This window comes from Saccostrea echinata, unplaced genomic scaffold, assembly GCF_033153115.1.
Source record: "Saccostrea echinata isolate AGI-Se365-2 ecotype Australia unplaced genomic scaffold, CSIRO_AGI_Sech_v1 ptg000007l, whole genome shotgun sequence".
Classification (NCBI taxonomy): domain Eukaryota; kingdom Metazoa; phylum Mollusca; class Bivalvia; order Ostreida; family Ostreidae; genus Saccostrea; species Saccostrea echinata.
This window is the reverse complement of record NW_026889756.1, coordinates 5,372,310-5,390,225: the sequence shown is the minus strand read 5'-3', so window position 1 is coordinate 5,390,225 and position 17,916 is coordinate 5,372,310. Positions and strand designations below refer to the sequence as shown.

The 17,916-nt window shown below is 36.5% G+C and overlaps 2 protein-coding genes across 2 annotated transcripts in view; one reads left to right on the top strand and one right to left on the bottom strand.

Annotated features, from left to right (window-relative positions):
* The window catches only part of LOC133180759 (uncharacterized), a 51,277-nt gene that overhangs the window by 17,767 nt on the left and 15,594 nt on the right, over positions 1–17,916 (top strand). Inside the window, exons 17-32 of the mRNA XM_061315228.1 lie at positions 363–523; positions 2,060–2,152; positions 2,531–2,744; positions 8,160–8,270; positions 8,544–8,678; positions 9,033–9,204; positions 10,108–10,268; positions 10,519–10,635; positions 11,758–11,859; positions 12,161–12,259; positions 12,490–12,670; positions 12,784–12,917; positions 13,195–13,269; positions 13,481–13,690; positions 13,878–14,002; positions 14,291–14,429. Of these exons, the coding sequence (XP_061171212.1) occupies positions 363–523; positions 2,060–2,152; positions 2,531–2,744; positions 8,160–8,270; positions 8,544–8,678; positions 9,033–9,204; positions 10,108–10,268; positions 10,519–10,635; positions 11,758–11,859; positions 12,161–12,259; positions 12,490–12,670; positions 12,784–12,917; positions 13,195–13,269; positions 13,481–13,690; positions 13,878–14,002; positions 14,291–14,429 (2,229 nt within the window). The remainder of the gene's footprint in view (positions 1–362; positions 524–2,059; positions 2,153–2,530; positions 2,745–8,159; positions 8,271–8,543; positions 8,679–9,032; positions 9,205–10,107; positions 10,269–10,518; positions 10,636–11,757; positions 11,860–12,160; positions 12,260–12,489; positions 12,671–12,783; positions 12,918–13,194; positions 13,270–13,480; positions 13,691–13,877; positions 14,003–14,290; positions 14,430–17,916) is intronic.
* Positions 4,107–5,921, bottom strand: LOC133180761 (tripartite motif-containing protein 55-like). Its single transcript, XM_061315232.1, has one exon. The coding sequence runs from the start codon at positions 5,919–5,921 to the stop codon at positions 4,233–4,235; it is 1,689 nt and encodes a 562-aa protein (XP_061171216.1). The 3' UTR covers positions 4,107–4,232.

Below are 17,916 nucleotides of genomic sequence, written 5' to 3'. Positions count from 1 at the left end.
CAACCCATACTATCACTGACTGACCTCCAGGTGTTAAAGGCAGTCAACCACAGAGGATGGAGGGTAGGTCAAAGTTAGAACAACCAAAAACTGTTTGTAATGGACTTTTGCTTAAGTGATGATGTTTTTCCAAAAGAAATCATAACTTATAGCTAAAATGCAGACAAATTCAGCATGCCTTGCATTGCAATATTTGGCAGAAATTGCTTAACTTGACAATTCTATAATAGAATATTTAATAAGTAATTTATCCCAGGAGGAGGTATCCCTCGTGTCAGGGGGACAGTGAACCTTAAATATTTTGCTTTGTGATTGGTGCATTTTGACAGGAATGGTTTACTTCTATTTGTTGACTTTTTCAGAGTAAAGTGATTGACATTGTGTTTCTGCTGGAAGAAGGAGGTGATGGACTTGTTCCAGCTCTACAGAACGTTTGTCAGCAGGCAGCGGAGGCCGTAACCCAGGGATACAAACTTATCATACTATCTGACCGTAAAACAAGCTCCAACACAGTACCCATACCGTAAGTATAAAGACACTGTACCCATATCATTAGTATAAGGGATATAAACTGTACCCATATCGTAAGTATAAGGGATATAAACACCGTACCCATATCGTAAGTATAAGGGATATAAACACTGTACCCATACCATAAGTATAAGGGATGTAAACACCGTACCCATACCCATATCGTAAGTATAAAGACACCGTACCCATACCGTAAGTATAAAGACACCGTACCCATACTGTAAATATAAAGACACCGTACCCATACCGTAAGTATAAAGACACTGTACCCATACTGTAAGTATAGAGACACAGTACCCATACTGTAAGTATAGAGACACAGTACCCATACTGTAAGTATAGAGACACAGTACCCATACTGTAAGTATAGACACCGTACCCATACTGTAAGTATAGAGACACCGTACCCATACTGTAAGTATAGAGACACAGTACCCATACTGTAAGTATAGACACCGTACCCATACTGTAAGTATAGAGACACTGTACCCATACTGTAAGTATAGAGACACCGTACCCATACTGTAAGTATAGACACCGTACCCATACTGTAAGTATAGAGACACCGTACCCATACTGTAAGTATAGAGACACAGTACCCATACTGTAAGTATAGAGACACCGTACCCATACTGTAAGTATAGAGACACCATACCCATACTGTAAGTATAGAGACACCATACCCATACTGTAAGTATAGAGACACCGTACCCATACCGTAAGTATAAAGTCACCGTACCCATACCCTATGTATAAAGACACCGTACCCATACCCTATGTATAAAGTCACCGTACCCATACAGTAAGTATAAAGACACCGTACCAATACCCTATGTATAAAGACACTGTACCCATACCGTAAGTATAAAGACACAGTACCCATACTGTAAGTATAAAGACACCGTACCCATACTGTAAGTATAGAGACACCGTACCCATACTGTAAGTATAGACACCGTACCCATACTGTAAGTATAGAGACACCGTACCCATACTGTAAGTATAGAGACACCGTACCCATACTGTAAGTATAGAGACACCGTACCCATACTGTAAGTATAAAGACAGGAAGAAACAAGGAAAGAAGTCCAAAGTTAAAAGCATCCTTGCTGAGATACAAATGTTTGTTATAATTTTATATACAAAAATGTACATTGTAGAAATGTTAAAAAAAAAATATAATCTATTCGTAGAAAAAAGCGTCATATTTGGCTTTCCAAATCATGAGAGGTTTTCTTCTGAGGAATATTTAAAAGTTTATTCTTTTGTAGTAGAGTTTTTTGATCCCGTTTTTATTTTTGAAGAAAGCACAGAGACATAAAATCTCATTTGTTTTTCTATCACAAAAGCCTTGGTCATAACCTTTGAATGAGAGAAAATAGGACTTCATTACAAAAAATCATTAGCTTGAACTTTGACTCTTAAGAGTCAGGGAGCTCATTTCTCTGAATTTTTATTTTGGAGCAGGTCACTGTTGTGGAGAGGGGGCTGAGTTTTTCTGGTAAATATATAATCTTATTTTCCTCAGGTCTCTGCTGGCAGGGGGAGCAGTTCACCACCATCTGATTGAGCAGAAACTACGACTCAAGGTTGGCATCGTCATGGAGACCGGAGAGGCCAGGTAAGGGTTTATACATTTAATTTCTCTTTTCTGATAAGACATTCCAAGAGAGATTTTTTTTTCTGTTTTCAGTTGAATCTTGAGTTGTTGAACTTTCATGATGTAATTTATTGCAAGTTTTATAATGATTGTATTTTTCTTGGGAAAAATGTAAAATTAGTTAAAATTAAGGACCTTTTGGTGATTTTTAGCCTTGTAATGGTATCCTACAATTTCTCAAAAGATCCAATAAAGGTCAATTGACAAAAAATAAATGTATGGAATAACGATTTAGACTAAGTGTAGACTTTCTCACTATGGGTTTCCACTACCGACGTATTAGGACATTAATTCAAAAGAGACGTGCTACCTTAAATCTTGATATTTCTTTCTTTATAGAGAGGTTCACCACCTGTGTACACTACTAGGGTATGGAGTTGATGCCATTTGTCCGTACCTTGTATATGAGACAGTAGCTCGACTGAGAGGTCACGGTCTGCTGAATCCCCCACTCTCAGACAAGGACGTGTTTGACAGCTACCAAGCCGCCTGTGCCCGAGGAATCTCCAAGGTCATGGCCAAAATGGGAATATCCACTCTCCACAGTTACAAGGTGGGTCAGGAAGTCAAGGTCATATATATGTAAGTTCAAATTTGCAACGACTTTGACTTGATTGTGTTTTAGCTCACCTGAGCCGATGGGTCAAGTGACCTTTTCAGATCAAAATTTGTCTGTTGTCTGTTGTCTATGGTCGTCGTTGTGGTAAATATTTCACATTTTCATCTTCTTCTCAAGAACCACTGGGCCAATTTCAACCAAACTTGCCACAAAGTATCCTTGGGTAAAGGGGATTTAAGTTTGTTCAAATGAAGGGCCACACCTTTTTCCAAGGGGAGATAATTATGATTTTACAAAAAATTAATGGCACCATTCAAAAATCTTTTTCTCAAGAACCACTGTGCTTGAAAGTATGAAACTTTTGTGAAATCATTGTGAGGTAGTGTAGATTCAAGTTCATACAAATCATGACCCCGGGGGTAGGGTGGGGCCACAATGGGGGATGAAAGTTTTACATAGGAATACATAGGAAAAAATCTTTAAAAAAAATCTTCTCAAGAACAGAAAAGTTGTGATTGATCATATTTATATGGAAGCATCCTCAGGTAGTGTAGATTCAAGTTTGTTTAAATCATGATCCCTGGGGGTAAGGTGGGGCCAGAATGGGTGGTTGAAGTTTTACAAAGGAAAAATCTTCACAAAAATAAAAAAGACATGATTGGTCATAATAATAATACAAATGCACCCTCAGTTAATGTTGATTTAAATTTGTTTAAATCATGACCCCTCAGGAGAATAGAGGGGCTATAACAGGGGATCATAGTTATACAAAGGAATACAAATGATATATCAATAAAAAATTGTCTTCTTAAGAACAGCAAAGCCATTATGTGTCATATTAATTCAAGAGCATCTTTAGGAAGTTTAGATTCAAGCTTTTTCAAATCATACCCCCAACCATTTTTATATTTAAACTTTTCAATACTGAACCGATTTCTGCTTTTTCCTAGCCAAACTGCTCAGAAGAGCAATGTGGCCCCTGGGCCTCTTGTTTTTCAATATAACACTGAATGTAAATTATATTCAGGGGTTAATTAGGATATCACTAATCAATTTTTTTTGTCATTCATATTGATACCTGAACTTCCAAAAGATATTGGTCCTGTTGTTTCATTTAGTTTTCCTATTTAAGAATTTTTTCTAGAAAAGTACAAAAGAAATTCAATTAATTTAGTGATTATATAGAGTGTATAATTTCAGTTTTACAGTAGCACACTAGCTATTCTGTATCAAGTTTACATTTGATCTCATTAAAGTTAGAGTACTGTGTAAAAGTACTACATGTATCAATTTAATCATAAAACAACATAACTAATAATGTATTGTGATGATATTTTAATCAAAATTTTTGTTATAAGCTGTGAATAAGGAGTTATTAAATACAACTAATTAAAAAGCATTGATATACTGCATAGTGGCTTTTAAGTTATCATATTGTACTGTATCATATAGGTTTTATTTGCTCAATACACAGCCCTAAAATCAACACATGTATTTAATTTTCTTCACCTTTCTGTTTTCCCTTTGAGCAACAAATAGATTGTCATTTGTATCTGTACACAGTCCATAGGGTTCACTCAGTCCACAGTCTATGTAACGGAGGAACTGTCCATCCTGGTCTATGATGTGGACACAGTGATTGTAATAATCAGATGTAAGGATGTGACTCTGACTGTCTGTGGTGATTCCTAGTGGATTGAATGGTTTGTTCTTTGGAGCAGGAGTATGTCCAGTGTACCTGAATCTTAGTTTCCCGGCCTGATTGACGACCACTACTGCTTCAGCTCCCCAGTCAGACACACAGATATCCAGGTTCCTGTTCTCTGTTATGTATCTGCTATAACTACCAGATGAATAGAGAGATTTACCTTTATCATCAAACTGAATGGTTTGTTTCTCTGTGGAGCCAGAGTAACAGACAACTTTTGTTGGTTTGTAATCATCACTGTCCATGATAACCAGGAGGTCACCAGAGGAGGTACTACAGACATTGCGAGGTATCCAGTCCTGTAGTCTGATCACCTCCTCTATCTTCTCATTCTTCACAGTGTTCACAGTTCTATCATAGTAATCAGTATAAACTAGATCTCCACTTTCTGTCACTGCTATATCAGATGGCATGTTCCCTGACTTGGTTGTGATTGACTTGAGTAGTGATCCTTGATTGATGCTGTAGAGTTTCATGGTGCTGCCATTTCCACTTGTCCAGATTTCTTCATCACTCAGACAGGCCACATTGTAAAGTTCTCCATACCCAGTGTCTATGGTGGCGACAGTCTCTGGTTCATCAAGCAGCTGTTTGACTGGAGGAGAGGATCCAGCTTCTGGTGATTTCTGTGTTGTCTTCATGCTGTATCCATGTTTATCTGAAGTTAAAGAACTAAATGATAAGGCCCCAAACAGCTTACTGAGTTTTTCTCCATGAATTTTTTCTGAAATGAATTTCAATGGAGATGGTGCTAGTTTTTGTGGAAGGTTTGTGTATATATGTACATTGGAAGTGACACTAAATAGTTTTGACAAGTCATTGGTGTCTATAGCCATTTCAACTGAATCAATTTCATCCTTGATGTCAGACATTGTCTTGTTTATTTCATCCAGATGTTTGTGTAGAGTTTGTAACTGTGTGTTTTTCATCTCATCAACTTCAGCTTTAAGTTTCTTGACAAGTTTGTCAATTTCTCTGTGCCAGTCCTCTCCATGTTTTGTTATGGCTGTTGAAAGATCTCCATATTCTTTTTCTAACTGACTCATTGTGTTTTGTACATCAGAGGCAATGTCCTGGTAGGTTGGATAAATTGTTTCATTTAATTCAGTTAGTTCTTTGATGATTTTGTTCTTTTTTTCTTCCACAACCTGCAAGACTTCTGAGATCCTGTGACTCAGGTGTTGACCAGATGCAATACACTTTGTACAAACAGGAATATCACATTGGTTACAGTACATTGTACATTGTTGTTTGTTGTGAGTTGTACATCTAGGGTAGAGGGGAGTGGATTTCCTGGACTGAAATTTGACAATTTCATGTTTCTTTGACTCATCTGAAATCACGTGTTGACCTACACAAGCGTTACACAGGTTGACAAGACATGTATCACAGTGCATCTGTACCACAGCGGTCTCACACAGGTCACATCGCATCACGTCCTGGGCACTGGTACGGGGGTCCATGGTGAACGTGTGACTCTGAAGTATAGAGTTAATTAGGTTTTAGAGTAGAGCTAAGTTTGTAACATATTGAAAAAGAAATTACACCTTTAAATTGTTCTTTTCTCAAGAACATCATAGTTATATGATGATAGTTATTTGCTTGATTACAGAGTACTATTCTTTTTTCAGTCCCCTACCGGTGAAACCGGAGGGGACTATAGGTTTCCTCTGAGTCTGTCCGTCCGTCCGTCTGTCTAGCTGTCTGTCCGTCCATCTGTCTAGCTGTCTGTCCCTCTGTCTGTCAGTCTCTCCCACTTGGTTTTCTGCACTTTTTTCCTAAACGCTTGCAGATATTGAGCTGATTTTTGGTATGTGAGTGTATATGATGAGTTACAGATCAAGTTTGCATTTTGTTCCGCTTCATTGATTTTTGACGGAATTACGACCTCTTCAATTTATAAGGGTTTTCCGCAATTTTCTTCTAAACGCTTGCAGATATAGAGCTGATTTTTGGTATGTGACTTTACCTTGATGAGTTATAGATCAAGTGTGCATTTCATTCCGGTTCATTGATTTTTGACGAAATTATGGCATTTTCAATTTTTACGGGAACCAGATTACACTTGCCGGTAGGGGACTAGTATTGCTAATGCAATACTCTCAGAATGCTTGTTATATTTTTATTTTTAATTATATTTTTTACCAACAGTAAAATATAAAAGTCCATAATTCATGCTCCAGGGTGGGGTTTTGGTCATATATGCATGCATTGCAAATACATTACTTCTTTGGAATTTTGTAGTCTCAAGGACAATTATCAGGCAAATTGTTTACATGATTATGATTTATAGCACATAGCCAGTGTACAAAACTATAAATATTGTGGATAGATGGGGCTGAGTCCATCACATGAAGAAACTACTGTACATTAAACTCAGAACAGAATGATTCATTCATTATTCATTGACCTTAAAAATCCTTTATAACTTTTTTTTAAAAACTTTTTTGATAGCAAAATATCTATGGCAAACCTAACCAATATATCATTATCAAGGTAAAAATATCTAAATACTTGAGTAATATTTAAACATTACCTAAGACAGTAATGGCTGCCGATAAAATGGCTGTTGTTATGTGTTCAGGTCACATGACCTGTTTACCTGTGTTATCTACCTGTCAGGTATTTATACTTCCTGGTCTATATATAGTGGGGATTTAAATCTCGGCACTGTATTTTGCTTTATTTAACGTGGCAGTCATCACACTTTTAATATTTGATTAAGATATAGACAGTAAAAATCATGAAATAGTCTCAGCATGGTATAAGAAATTTAAAAAAACCTGGTCACTGAAAGATGATGATACTAGCATTCTAACCCCTTCCCTTCTGCATCCTATACAAAAAAAATTATCAAAAACTATTGATTGGGTTCACTAAATGACCTTCTCAAAGAGAAATTTAACAACTTAATAATTTGGAGTCTTAACTAAATTACTGTCACTCAAATTATCTAAAGTATTATGTATTCAGGATGTTAGAATGATTGTGTGAATTGTTTATATCTGATAAGAAGAAAGTTTTTGTGTTGAGTGTCTTTAACACAGTGACTAATTGATAAGTCAGTGAAACCTGAGTAATCCAACATGCACTGGGAGGGAATAGAGGGGGTGTCAGATTACATTATTAGCTCACCTGAGTCAAAGGCTTAAGTGAGCTTTTCTGATCAAAATTTGTCCGTTGTCTGTCGTCTTCATCGTTGTCATCGTACACTTTTCACGTTCTTTTTTTCCAGAACCATTGGGCCAATTTCAACCAAACTTGGCACAGAGTATCCTTGGGTGAAGGAGATTTAAGTTTGTTCAAATAAACGGCCACACCCTCTTCCAAGGGGAGATAACTTAGAAATAGTAAAAATTGGGTGGGTATATTTAAAAATCTTCTCCAGAACCACTGGGCCAGAAGTTGAGACTTAGGTGAAAGCTTCCTGACATAATGTAGATACAATTTTTTCAATGTTCCCTGGGGTTAGGTTGGGGTCACAATGGGCAATCAAAGTTTTACATAAGAAAACAGGAAGAATCTTTAAAAATCTTCTCAAGAACAGTAAAGCCATGTTCAGTTCAGTGGTGAGTCTTCTAATGATATCACCCGTATGAGTGTATAGACTGAGGTTACCTATCAGTATTCCTGATCGATTTTCAGACAAGGGCCATCAGAATATTTAGACCTTTGATTGTTTTGTAATTTTCTATATACAGGGGGCACAGATCTTTGAAGCTCTGGGACTCCATGATGAAGTGGTTGACATGTGTTTTAGAGGAACAGCTTCCAGGATCGGAGGTGTCACGTTCAAGGAGCTCGCCACGGAGGTAAAAAAGTCATTGGGATATGTGTCCTGAAAAATATCTAGTCTGAGTTTTGAAGTTGTACCATGCTTGTTATGAATTGAGCTAAATAGCTTTGTCAACAAATTGAATTCATGAATGAAAACAAGAGACATTTTGTGTGCAGATACAGTACATTTAATTGTACCACTTGTAGCTGTTCAGCCTTTTGTCATAATAATGATTTAAATCTAAGATTATCTGCCCCAAAATGTATCAAAGTTGATATGATGCTGACTTTTGTTTCCTTGGTTACAGGTAATGAATCGTCACAGCCTGGCCTACACCGTGCCTGACGTGGACCAGTACACTGTGATGAATCCGGGACTGTACCATTGGAGAGATGGGGGTGAACAGCATATGAATGATCCCCTCAGTGTGGCTAACTTACAGGTAAATGTTTCCTTCTATATCTACTAGACAGTCAGATATTTTTTCATGGACATCTAGTTCTATTTCACTGCTGTTAAATTTAGCGTTAGTTTAAACATTGCATTCAAGATTGTAATGGAATTATATGTGGTCTGGATAAAAAAAATGAATAAACTGCAAAAAAGGTGAAAAAGGAAAAGTTAAAGAACTGTCAAGATATTGTGAAATGAAGTTTGTTTGGGAAATGGATATGGATGATAATTTTGAAAGGAATTATAGCTGTCCTTAGTTAGATTACTTAACTGATTGCAGTATGTGCTTGGGGGGGTACATAATATAATGTTAATATTAACACCTCTCTAACTATGATTACAGGATGCTGCCAAAAACAACAGTAAGACAGCATACGAGAAGTTCTCTGAGTCCGCGTGGAGGAGCGCAGTGAAGTGTTCTCTCCGTGGACAGCTGGACTTTACCAGCAGGGACGGACCTATCGATGTATCGGAAGTAGAACCAGCACAGGAAATCGTCAAGCGGTTCTGTACAGGTAGCAGCAGTGAACAGTTTATCTCATAGCTTTATCTCCTTATTTGGCTGAACATAATTATGATCATTGTTAAAGAATGTATAGAAATGATATGTAGTATATTGGATTTGGTTTAGGTCAAAAAATTGAAATCATTACCAATATTTGTGACAAAGGGAAAAATATAAACACTCTTGAATTAAAGAGTATATATATTTATCTCTGAATTCACTATCATACATGTATGAAATGTTATGATCCGTTTCCCAGAGCTAAAGGAGATTTTCAGTTGTTAAAAACATTTTTATACCCCCGCTCCGAAGGAGAGGGGGGTATACTGTTTTACCCTTGTGTGTCTGTCTAGCTGTGTGTCTGTCTGTAACAAATTTTGGTCACAGTTTTCTCAGCAACTACTCATCGCAGATTCTTGAAATTCTAGCACACTCTTTGTTTAGGCATGCCATATGTTGGGTTTCATTTTTGTACGAAACCGATGTCAACTTCCTGTTTATCTGTGCGTCTGTCCGTACCATACATAACAAATTTTGGTCGCAGTTTTCTCAGCAACTACTAAATGCAGTTGCTTGAAATTTTAGCACATTCTTTGCTTTAGGCATGCCATATGTTGGGATTCATTTTTGTACGAATCCGATGTCAACTTCCTGTTTATCCTTGCGTCTGTCTGTACCATACATAACAAATTTTGGTCGCAGTTTTCTTGGCAACTACTCATCACAGATGCTTGAAATTTTAGCACACCCTTTGTTTAAGGATGCCATATGTTGGGATTCATTTTTGTAAAGATCCAATGTCCACTTCCTGATTATCACTGTGTCTGTCCGTAACTGAACTTGTATATTCACATCAGAGCGGGGGTATTATTAGTGAGCATTGGCTCACAGACTTCTTGTTTATTTTGGTCAGGTGCCATGAGTTTTGGCAGTATCTCCATCGAGGCACACACCAGTCTGGCAATAGCCATGAATCGGATCGGGGGAAAGTCTAACACCGGGGAAGGGGGAGAAAATGCCGACAGATATCTCAATGAAGACCCACAGTTCAACAAGCGATCTAAGATCAAGCAGGTGAGCGGATCCAAAAATTTCTAAAGAAGTTTTGCTTTAATGATACATTAGGATGTTGTGAACGTCTCATTTAATCTCCGCCTTTTTTTGGTCATCGGGAAGCATTTCTTCAAAATTATGAAATAAACATCTTTGTAATTAATAATGGATTGAAAGAAGAAATTTTGGATAACCTGAGGTTCTTCAATTTGTAACATTATATACATGTACCTAGAGATTTCTGTTGTGTAATGCTGATTTTGACCTGCAGGTGGCGTCTGGAAGATTTGGGGTTACCAGTTCATACCTGACAAACGCTGATGAACTCCAGATTAAAATGGCTCAGGGAGCTAAACCTGGAGAGGGGGGAGAGCTGCCCGGTCACAAGGTAGGGAAAGTGAAGAAGTGTTTTATAAATTATGATGGTAATGTAAAATAATTAGGGATGTCAACGAGTACCCGGTTAACCGGGTACTCGATAGAACGTCCGAGTATCGAATACTAAAATCGCTACTCGGTTACACGGATGTATTATATTTTTTTCATATTTCAAAGAAAAAGTATATTTCTTTTATCCAAAACTTATCAAAAAAAATGCAACTTCAAAATGAATTGTCCATGTTTACCTTGTAATTAGCGTCCCCCACACCTGTTAATACCCGTTATTGTCTGTGGCTGTCTACTTGTTTATACAGTAATTACCGAGACCAATCACCTGGTAAACAGATGTTACATGTATCACCTCCTGTGATCCGTTATTTTTTGGATGGCTTTAATGATTAGTATTTGATGAACATCATTTGATTAGGGTTTATTATCCTAAAATAATTTAGTTCGCATACGGTAGCGAATTCAGCGATACAAAGAAATGCCACTACCACTTCAAAAGTGAAAAAAAAAACATAAGGCAAGAACTTAAGATTTAAAAGATGTTTAAAATTAGCTGTGCAAATTAAACATAGAGTATATGGGGAAAACAACCAACATCCATGTATTAATTAAATAATATACGTCTAGAAATCTCGACACCGTCTCTTTATTTAAAAAGAATTTCTTGCGCTTGTCTAATCATTGCAAAGCTACGTTACAGACTGTCTTCCTCTTGCGTTGATCAAATCGTCTTCCTAAACAAGAACTATAAACCATTTCTAATTATTGATGTATTCATTGTTGTCTTTTGTGTTTATTTGATAAATAAATTTAGTACAAAAAATCTTTCGTTTTGCGCGCTGTTTGTGTACAGGCATAAAAAAACGTTTAAAAAAATATCGATGGGGTTAAAAAGGGCTTAACTGGTATCAATAAAATTAACACATTTGTACCCGGGTACTCGATCGGAAAATCGTCCGAGTAACCGATTATCAAATATCGACCGATTTGACATCCCTAAAAATAATGTATCGTAAACAAATTCGGATAAATTAATTTAAGATATTACATTTATATAATTACATGTATATAGTTTTGCAGTCATCTATCTGACATTCTAAAATATTCTCTGTATTTCCAGGTGTCTAAAGACATCGCCAAAACTCGTCACTCCATCCCCGGGGTGGGGCTCATCAGTCCTCCCCCCCATCATGATATCTACTCCATAGAGGACCTGGCAGAGGTAAGGTCATTTCTACAACCTTGATTGGGGCTAATGAACATCAAAAGAGAGCTTAGACCTGCCACTTTATTCAAAGGTCCTTAAACAGCAAACATGCCTAAAAGCCCATGTGCACGGTTCATTCATGTACAGAATTTAAATCTTTTAGCAAATAAATCTTTACAAACAAACAACACCCTTAGTTTATAATTACTTCTCTGCGACTGCTGAATGATTATATTTGATCATCAGCTAAGAAATATCAGCTAAGACATATTTGATGGAAGGAGAGCTGATTTAAGTTTAAATGTTGCTGTTTCAGTTGATATATGACCTGAAATCGTCCAATCCTAACGCTAGGATTAGTGTGAAACTGGTGTCAGAGGCCGGTGTGGGGATCATCGCTGCAGGAGTTTCCAAGGTAAAACAACCCCAGGGGAATTGTGGGAAGTCTTTATGTGAAACATGAGGAGAAATAAGTTTGAATTCAAGAAAAAGAAATAAAGATTTCTCAATAAGAGAAAAGTAAAGATCTTGAAGAATCTATGGTTCTTAGCTTATGAGAAACAATACAGCATGATTTGGTTGTCATCTTATATACAGTCATGCTTTTATATCCATATTGTATGTGTATGTTTGTTTCTTGTGAAGGGAAAAGCTGAACACATCACAATCTCAGGACACGATGGAGGGACGGGGGCGAGTTCTTGGACGGGGATCAAAAATGCTGGGTTACCATGGGAACTGGGAATTGCAGAAACGCACCAGATTTTGGTTATGAATGACCTCAGGTCAAGGGTCGTACTACAGGCTGATGGCCAAATTCGATCAGGTGAGAGGACATCTACACTACTTACAGAGATCAGAAGAATTTTCATTCCCTTTTGATCACTTTTTGGCAGTATAGCTCTGTTTATCCTCTTATTCTGCACTTCACTTTGTCAGGGCGTGATGTGGTGATTGCAGCGATGCTTGGAGCAGATGAATACGGATTCTCCACAGCACCTCTTATTGCACTTGGGTGTACCATGATGAGAAAATGTCACCTTAACACCTGTCCTGTTGGCATAGCAACACAGGTAAATAATAATTACATGTACCTTATGCAGCAAAGGAGGTAAAAATTATTTAATCTTAAAGAAGCAATTGCAACAAAAGATAAGATGTTAACTTATTGGATTGGTTTTAAACTTAAATTTGGTCTGAGGTTCCTTAACAAAGGTATGGTCATTTATACCTTATAAGACAGCTTTCATATTTCTGTAGATGATCTGGCATTAGTTATCTGTTATTATGTGAGCATTCTTTATTGGTTTATCTGTTATTATGTGAGCATTCTTTATTGGTATTTTTCAGGACCCAGTACTCCGGGCTAAGTTTGCTGGTAAACCGGAGTATGTGGTGAATTATCTGTTCCTGCTGGCTGAGGAGGTCAGGAGTTGTCTACCTATATCAGAAAGTTTATAAGGCTATTCAAATATATATACTTAATTATATGTATGGTCATGCAATTTAAAATGACTTTTAATTGGAAAACTATAACGGATTATGTTTAAATTGGATAAGTGGGAAATATTGACTGCTTTTTTGGAGAGCATTATAGAAGTGAAGGTCTGATGTGGAATATTTTCTGTTTATAAAGATACGGGAGATTCTAGCCAAGCTCGGCCGCCGTAGTCTACAGGAAGTGATTGGATGTACAGAGCTCCTAAAGTTTTCTCCAGATCCCGAGAACCACAAGGCTAAGCTTCTGGACTTTCAGCTGATTCTAAAGAACGCCCTGACTCTCAGACCAAACACCAACATGGTCGGGGGCAGTGTCAGCCAGATATTTGACCTTGACAAGCGACTGGTCAGTATATTAAAGACAGGTTTATTTTGACCATTACATACAGCTAAACATTTTGATTGGAGTGAATTCAAACTGTAGTAGATAACATTGGGGTAAGGGGGAGACAGCTGTTTTCATTAATAAAATAACCTGTAGCTGTGTTAATATTTTATTAACAATATTTAAAAATGTTTGTGTTTAAATTTAGGATTATAAAGTGTTGGAGAAGTGTCGGGATGTCATTGATGGTAAACAGAAGAGTGTGACACTGAACATGAACATTTGTAATGAGGACAGAACCTTTGGAGCCACTCTTAGTTACTATATATCTAAGTAAGTACTTTGTAGCTAGTCAGTATTTTTGTAGGTAGGGGTCAACTAATATGGCAGGTAGTAGTGAACCATCAAAGAAAAAGAAGAAAGTTTTTCCACTGGTTTGTTCAAGGTACCATTGTAGTGGCTTTATACCCTAAAAAAAAGAGTGAAGAAAAAAAAATTAATGACAGTGATATTTATTTACTTATTTTTTGAAAAAAAAATTCTTACCCTCAGTCTATAAAACGTGTCAATTGCTTCTCACTCATCTCAGTGTTTTCAGTACTTTGATTATTTCTGTCACAGGAAGACAGTAGAGGACGGCCTTCCCGAGGGCAGCATCAACATCATCCTGAAGGGGTCGGGGGGACAGAGCTTCTGTGCCTTCCTGGCCCGGGGGGTACATGTGACCCTAGAGGGAGACGCTAATGATTATGTAGGAAAGGTAAGTATCAAGGACTCTGTATTTATTTCCTGTATCGCTTGCACTGGATAAGCATATATAACCTGAAAAAGAAATGCATTTATGATATAAAGATGAGTGATCTGTGATTAAGGAATTTGTCCCACACTCAGGGCTCAGTATTACCTTTTTGTTGCTGCCTAGGACTGTATGCATGACTTCTATTTTTCATACCCAGCAAGGGTTCAGTACAGTCAAACCTGTATTAAGCAGTCACCTACGGGAACCATTAAAAGTGACCTTTATAGAGAGGTGACCTTTGAAAAGAAGTTCATCTTTTTTCAAGAAAAATTCTTTTCCAATTTATATAAGTTCTGTGTTTTAAAATACTACATCATAGAATATTAAAAAGAAAGATGTGTTTTGAACATCAATAGTCTCAGATTTTTTTTAAAATTTTAATAGTCTCAAGATTAAGTTGAAGATGAATTTGATGACTCCAACAACAACAAAAATTGAGTCTAATAGGGCATTGCATTATCCTCCCTCCAAACAAAACTTTCTTTTATTATAAGATTACTTTATCATGTTGTGCCATTAAAAAAAAATAATGAATTTTTTATCTAAACTGTCTCTAAAAAACAAGTTTAGTTCTGATAATTGTATATGTTTAATAATACATAAATAGTATGTAGCGTAATAAACAGACAATCATAATATTCTCAGTTTATCAAAGCAGTGTATACTACAAATTGATATCAAATTCACAGGTGTTGTGAGCAATGAAGCGTGACTAATCCTAACGGTCGTCTAACCTACCCCGGTAGTTGAAAATCACAAGATGATCAGGACACATTGAGTATACAAAACAGTTAATTAGGGTCTCTACAAATAATACGTTTCCTTTATTATGCGTTAAAAACGGCTTGTCATGCGTTTACACAATTACACCTATCGGAGTTGGACATGCCAAACGTGAACTAATAATTAGGAAACACCTAATTATGTTCCCCAAACGAAGTTTGGGAACATATTGTTTTTACTCTGTTTCTTATTATTATTATTATTATTAAGGTCTTCCGTCTCCACGGAAGACCTTATAGTGATTCTATTGTTTCTTATTATTATTATTCTTTTTTTTTAGACAAAATTTTGTGCACGCGATTTCTCGAAAACTATTCAATGAATTTCCTTGAAATTTTCAGGGATAAAAGGTCTTTATATGAATTTTATATAAAAATCCGTTTTTTGGTAAATTCGGTTCCAGTGCCAAGTTATGGACAATTTTCTGATTTTAAAATGACATTTTGTCCGCGAGTGTTCTCAAGAATGGCTTAAGATATTAACTGGAGACTTGTTAGAGATGATAGAACATGATTTCTAGATTGGAGAGGGCACCTTTTCGTTCGTTGTCGGCACTTCCGGTCGCTTACGGAAGTGATCAAAGAAATTGTTAAATTTGAACTTTCCTTTTTTAAATCAATTCTTACATCACATTATTGCATCTCTTTTGTAGTTTTGAAATATGTTGGTCCCACCGGAAACAGAAACGTCAACTTCCGGTTATAAGAGAAAAACGACAAAATTTGAATATTTTTCTTTCCCATTAATATCTTTTGTAGATAAAGTATTTGGAATGATTTTAAAATATGTTATTTAGACAGCAAATGTCTAGAGTAACCTCAAATATCTTTCAAAAATTCACTTCCGGTCGCGTGTTTTTCTGTCCTAAAAATGAGAAGTTGTCTGAGCAAGATCTCGGAAACGGTACAAGATTAAGACACCAGACTTATATGAGCAACAGACCTTAAGATGTAGCCAAAGCCACTTGGGTTCAGAGCGTCAGCCGTCACTTCCGGTCGTCACAGGAAGTGATCAAAGAAATCAAAAATTTCAACTTTTCTTTTTTTTATTTAAAAATTTCATCACTTTATTGTATCATTTTCGCAGATTCAAAAGATGTTGGTCCCACCGGAAACAAAAACGACAACTTCCGGTTATAAGAGAAAAACTACAAAATTTGAGTATTTTACTTTCCTATAAATATTCTTTATAGATAATGTATTTGAAATGAATTTTAAATATGTTATTCAGACTGCAAAGGTCTAAAGTAACCTTAAATATCTTTCAAAAAATTCACTTCCGGTCACGTGTTTTTCGTCCTCAAAGTGAAAAATTGTCTGAGCGAGATCTCAAAAACAGGTAAAAGATTAAAACACCAAATTTTTATGAGTAGCAGACCTTGAGGAGTAGGCAAAACCATTTTGGTTAAACGCGTCCGTCGTAACTTCCGGTCGCCACAGGAAGTGACCAAAGAAATCAAAAATTTTAACTTTTCTTTTTTAAATTAAAGTTTGCATCACTTAATTGCATCTCTTTCGCTGTTTTGAAATATGTTAGATTCCACCGGAAACAAAAACGTCAACTTCCGGTTTTAGGCGATAAACTACGTTATTTCGATATTTAACTTTCTCGTAAATATTGCTTATTGATAAAGTACTTGAAATGTTTTTATGCATTTTGTAGATACTGCAAATGTATAGAGAAACGTCAGAGATTTTTATTTTAATAAAATTCACTTCGGGTCGTGTGTTTACCTGTCCTCAGAATTATAATTTGTTCTCACAATATTGCTCGGCAACTGTAAACGACTGAAGTCTAAAACTTTCAGAACTGATAGTCAGTCATCAGTTTATTTGAATCGCGAGGAAATCTTATATCGCCGTTACTTCCGGTCGTGACAGGAAGTGATGCAAAAAAGTGAATTGTTAATGGTTAGCACGTTGGATTGTCACGCTGACAACCAGGGTTAAATCTCCAGAGTGTCTGAATTTCTTTTATCACCTTTTCAGCTTGAATTTACGTTTTTATTTTCAAAATCGGACGGAAGACCTCTCATTGCTCGCAATGAGTTTCTAGTTATTATTATTATTCTTTTTTTCTACTTTCTTCTCTGGTACTTTTTTGTCCGCGAGTGTTCTCATAGAACCACTCATCCGATTGACATGAAACCTTTTTAGGGTTAATAGGCATGTTGTGTAGGTGTTCGGAACGAAGGTCATTTTGCGCGCACATGCATGCACGTGCGCGCGCGTGCAATGAGTGAAATGACTGATATACTTGATGAAGCCGTAACTTTGATATTTCTTGATGAATTGCTTTGAAACTCAAAATATAAAGATACATTAGTAGTCTAGACAAGATAACATGGTCAAATTAGCGTGAACTCACGCGCATGCACGTGCGCTCTTCTCTGATTGGCTGATACAAAAATCTCAATAATTTCCTTGTTTTTTGACAAAATACTTTGAAATTTAGAATATAAGTATATATTATAAGGTGCTACAACATGTTATATAGGAAATTTCTTGAAAACACGCGCATGCAGGTGTGCTGCAATCTGATTGGTTGAAACTTTAAATGTCTATAACTCCCTTGGTTTTCAACAAAACAGGATGAAATTTATGACATGGATAGGCACATAGAACTCCTACATTATAATACTATCAAAATTGAATGCAAGGACCTG

What these genes read in the sequence shown, in the direction of transcription:
- LOC133180761 (XM_061315232.1), bottom strand. Translation starts at nt 5,921, where the DNA reads ATGGACCCCCGTACCAGTGCCCAGGACGTGATGCGATGTGACCTGTGT.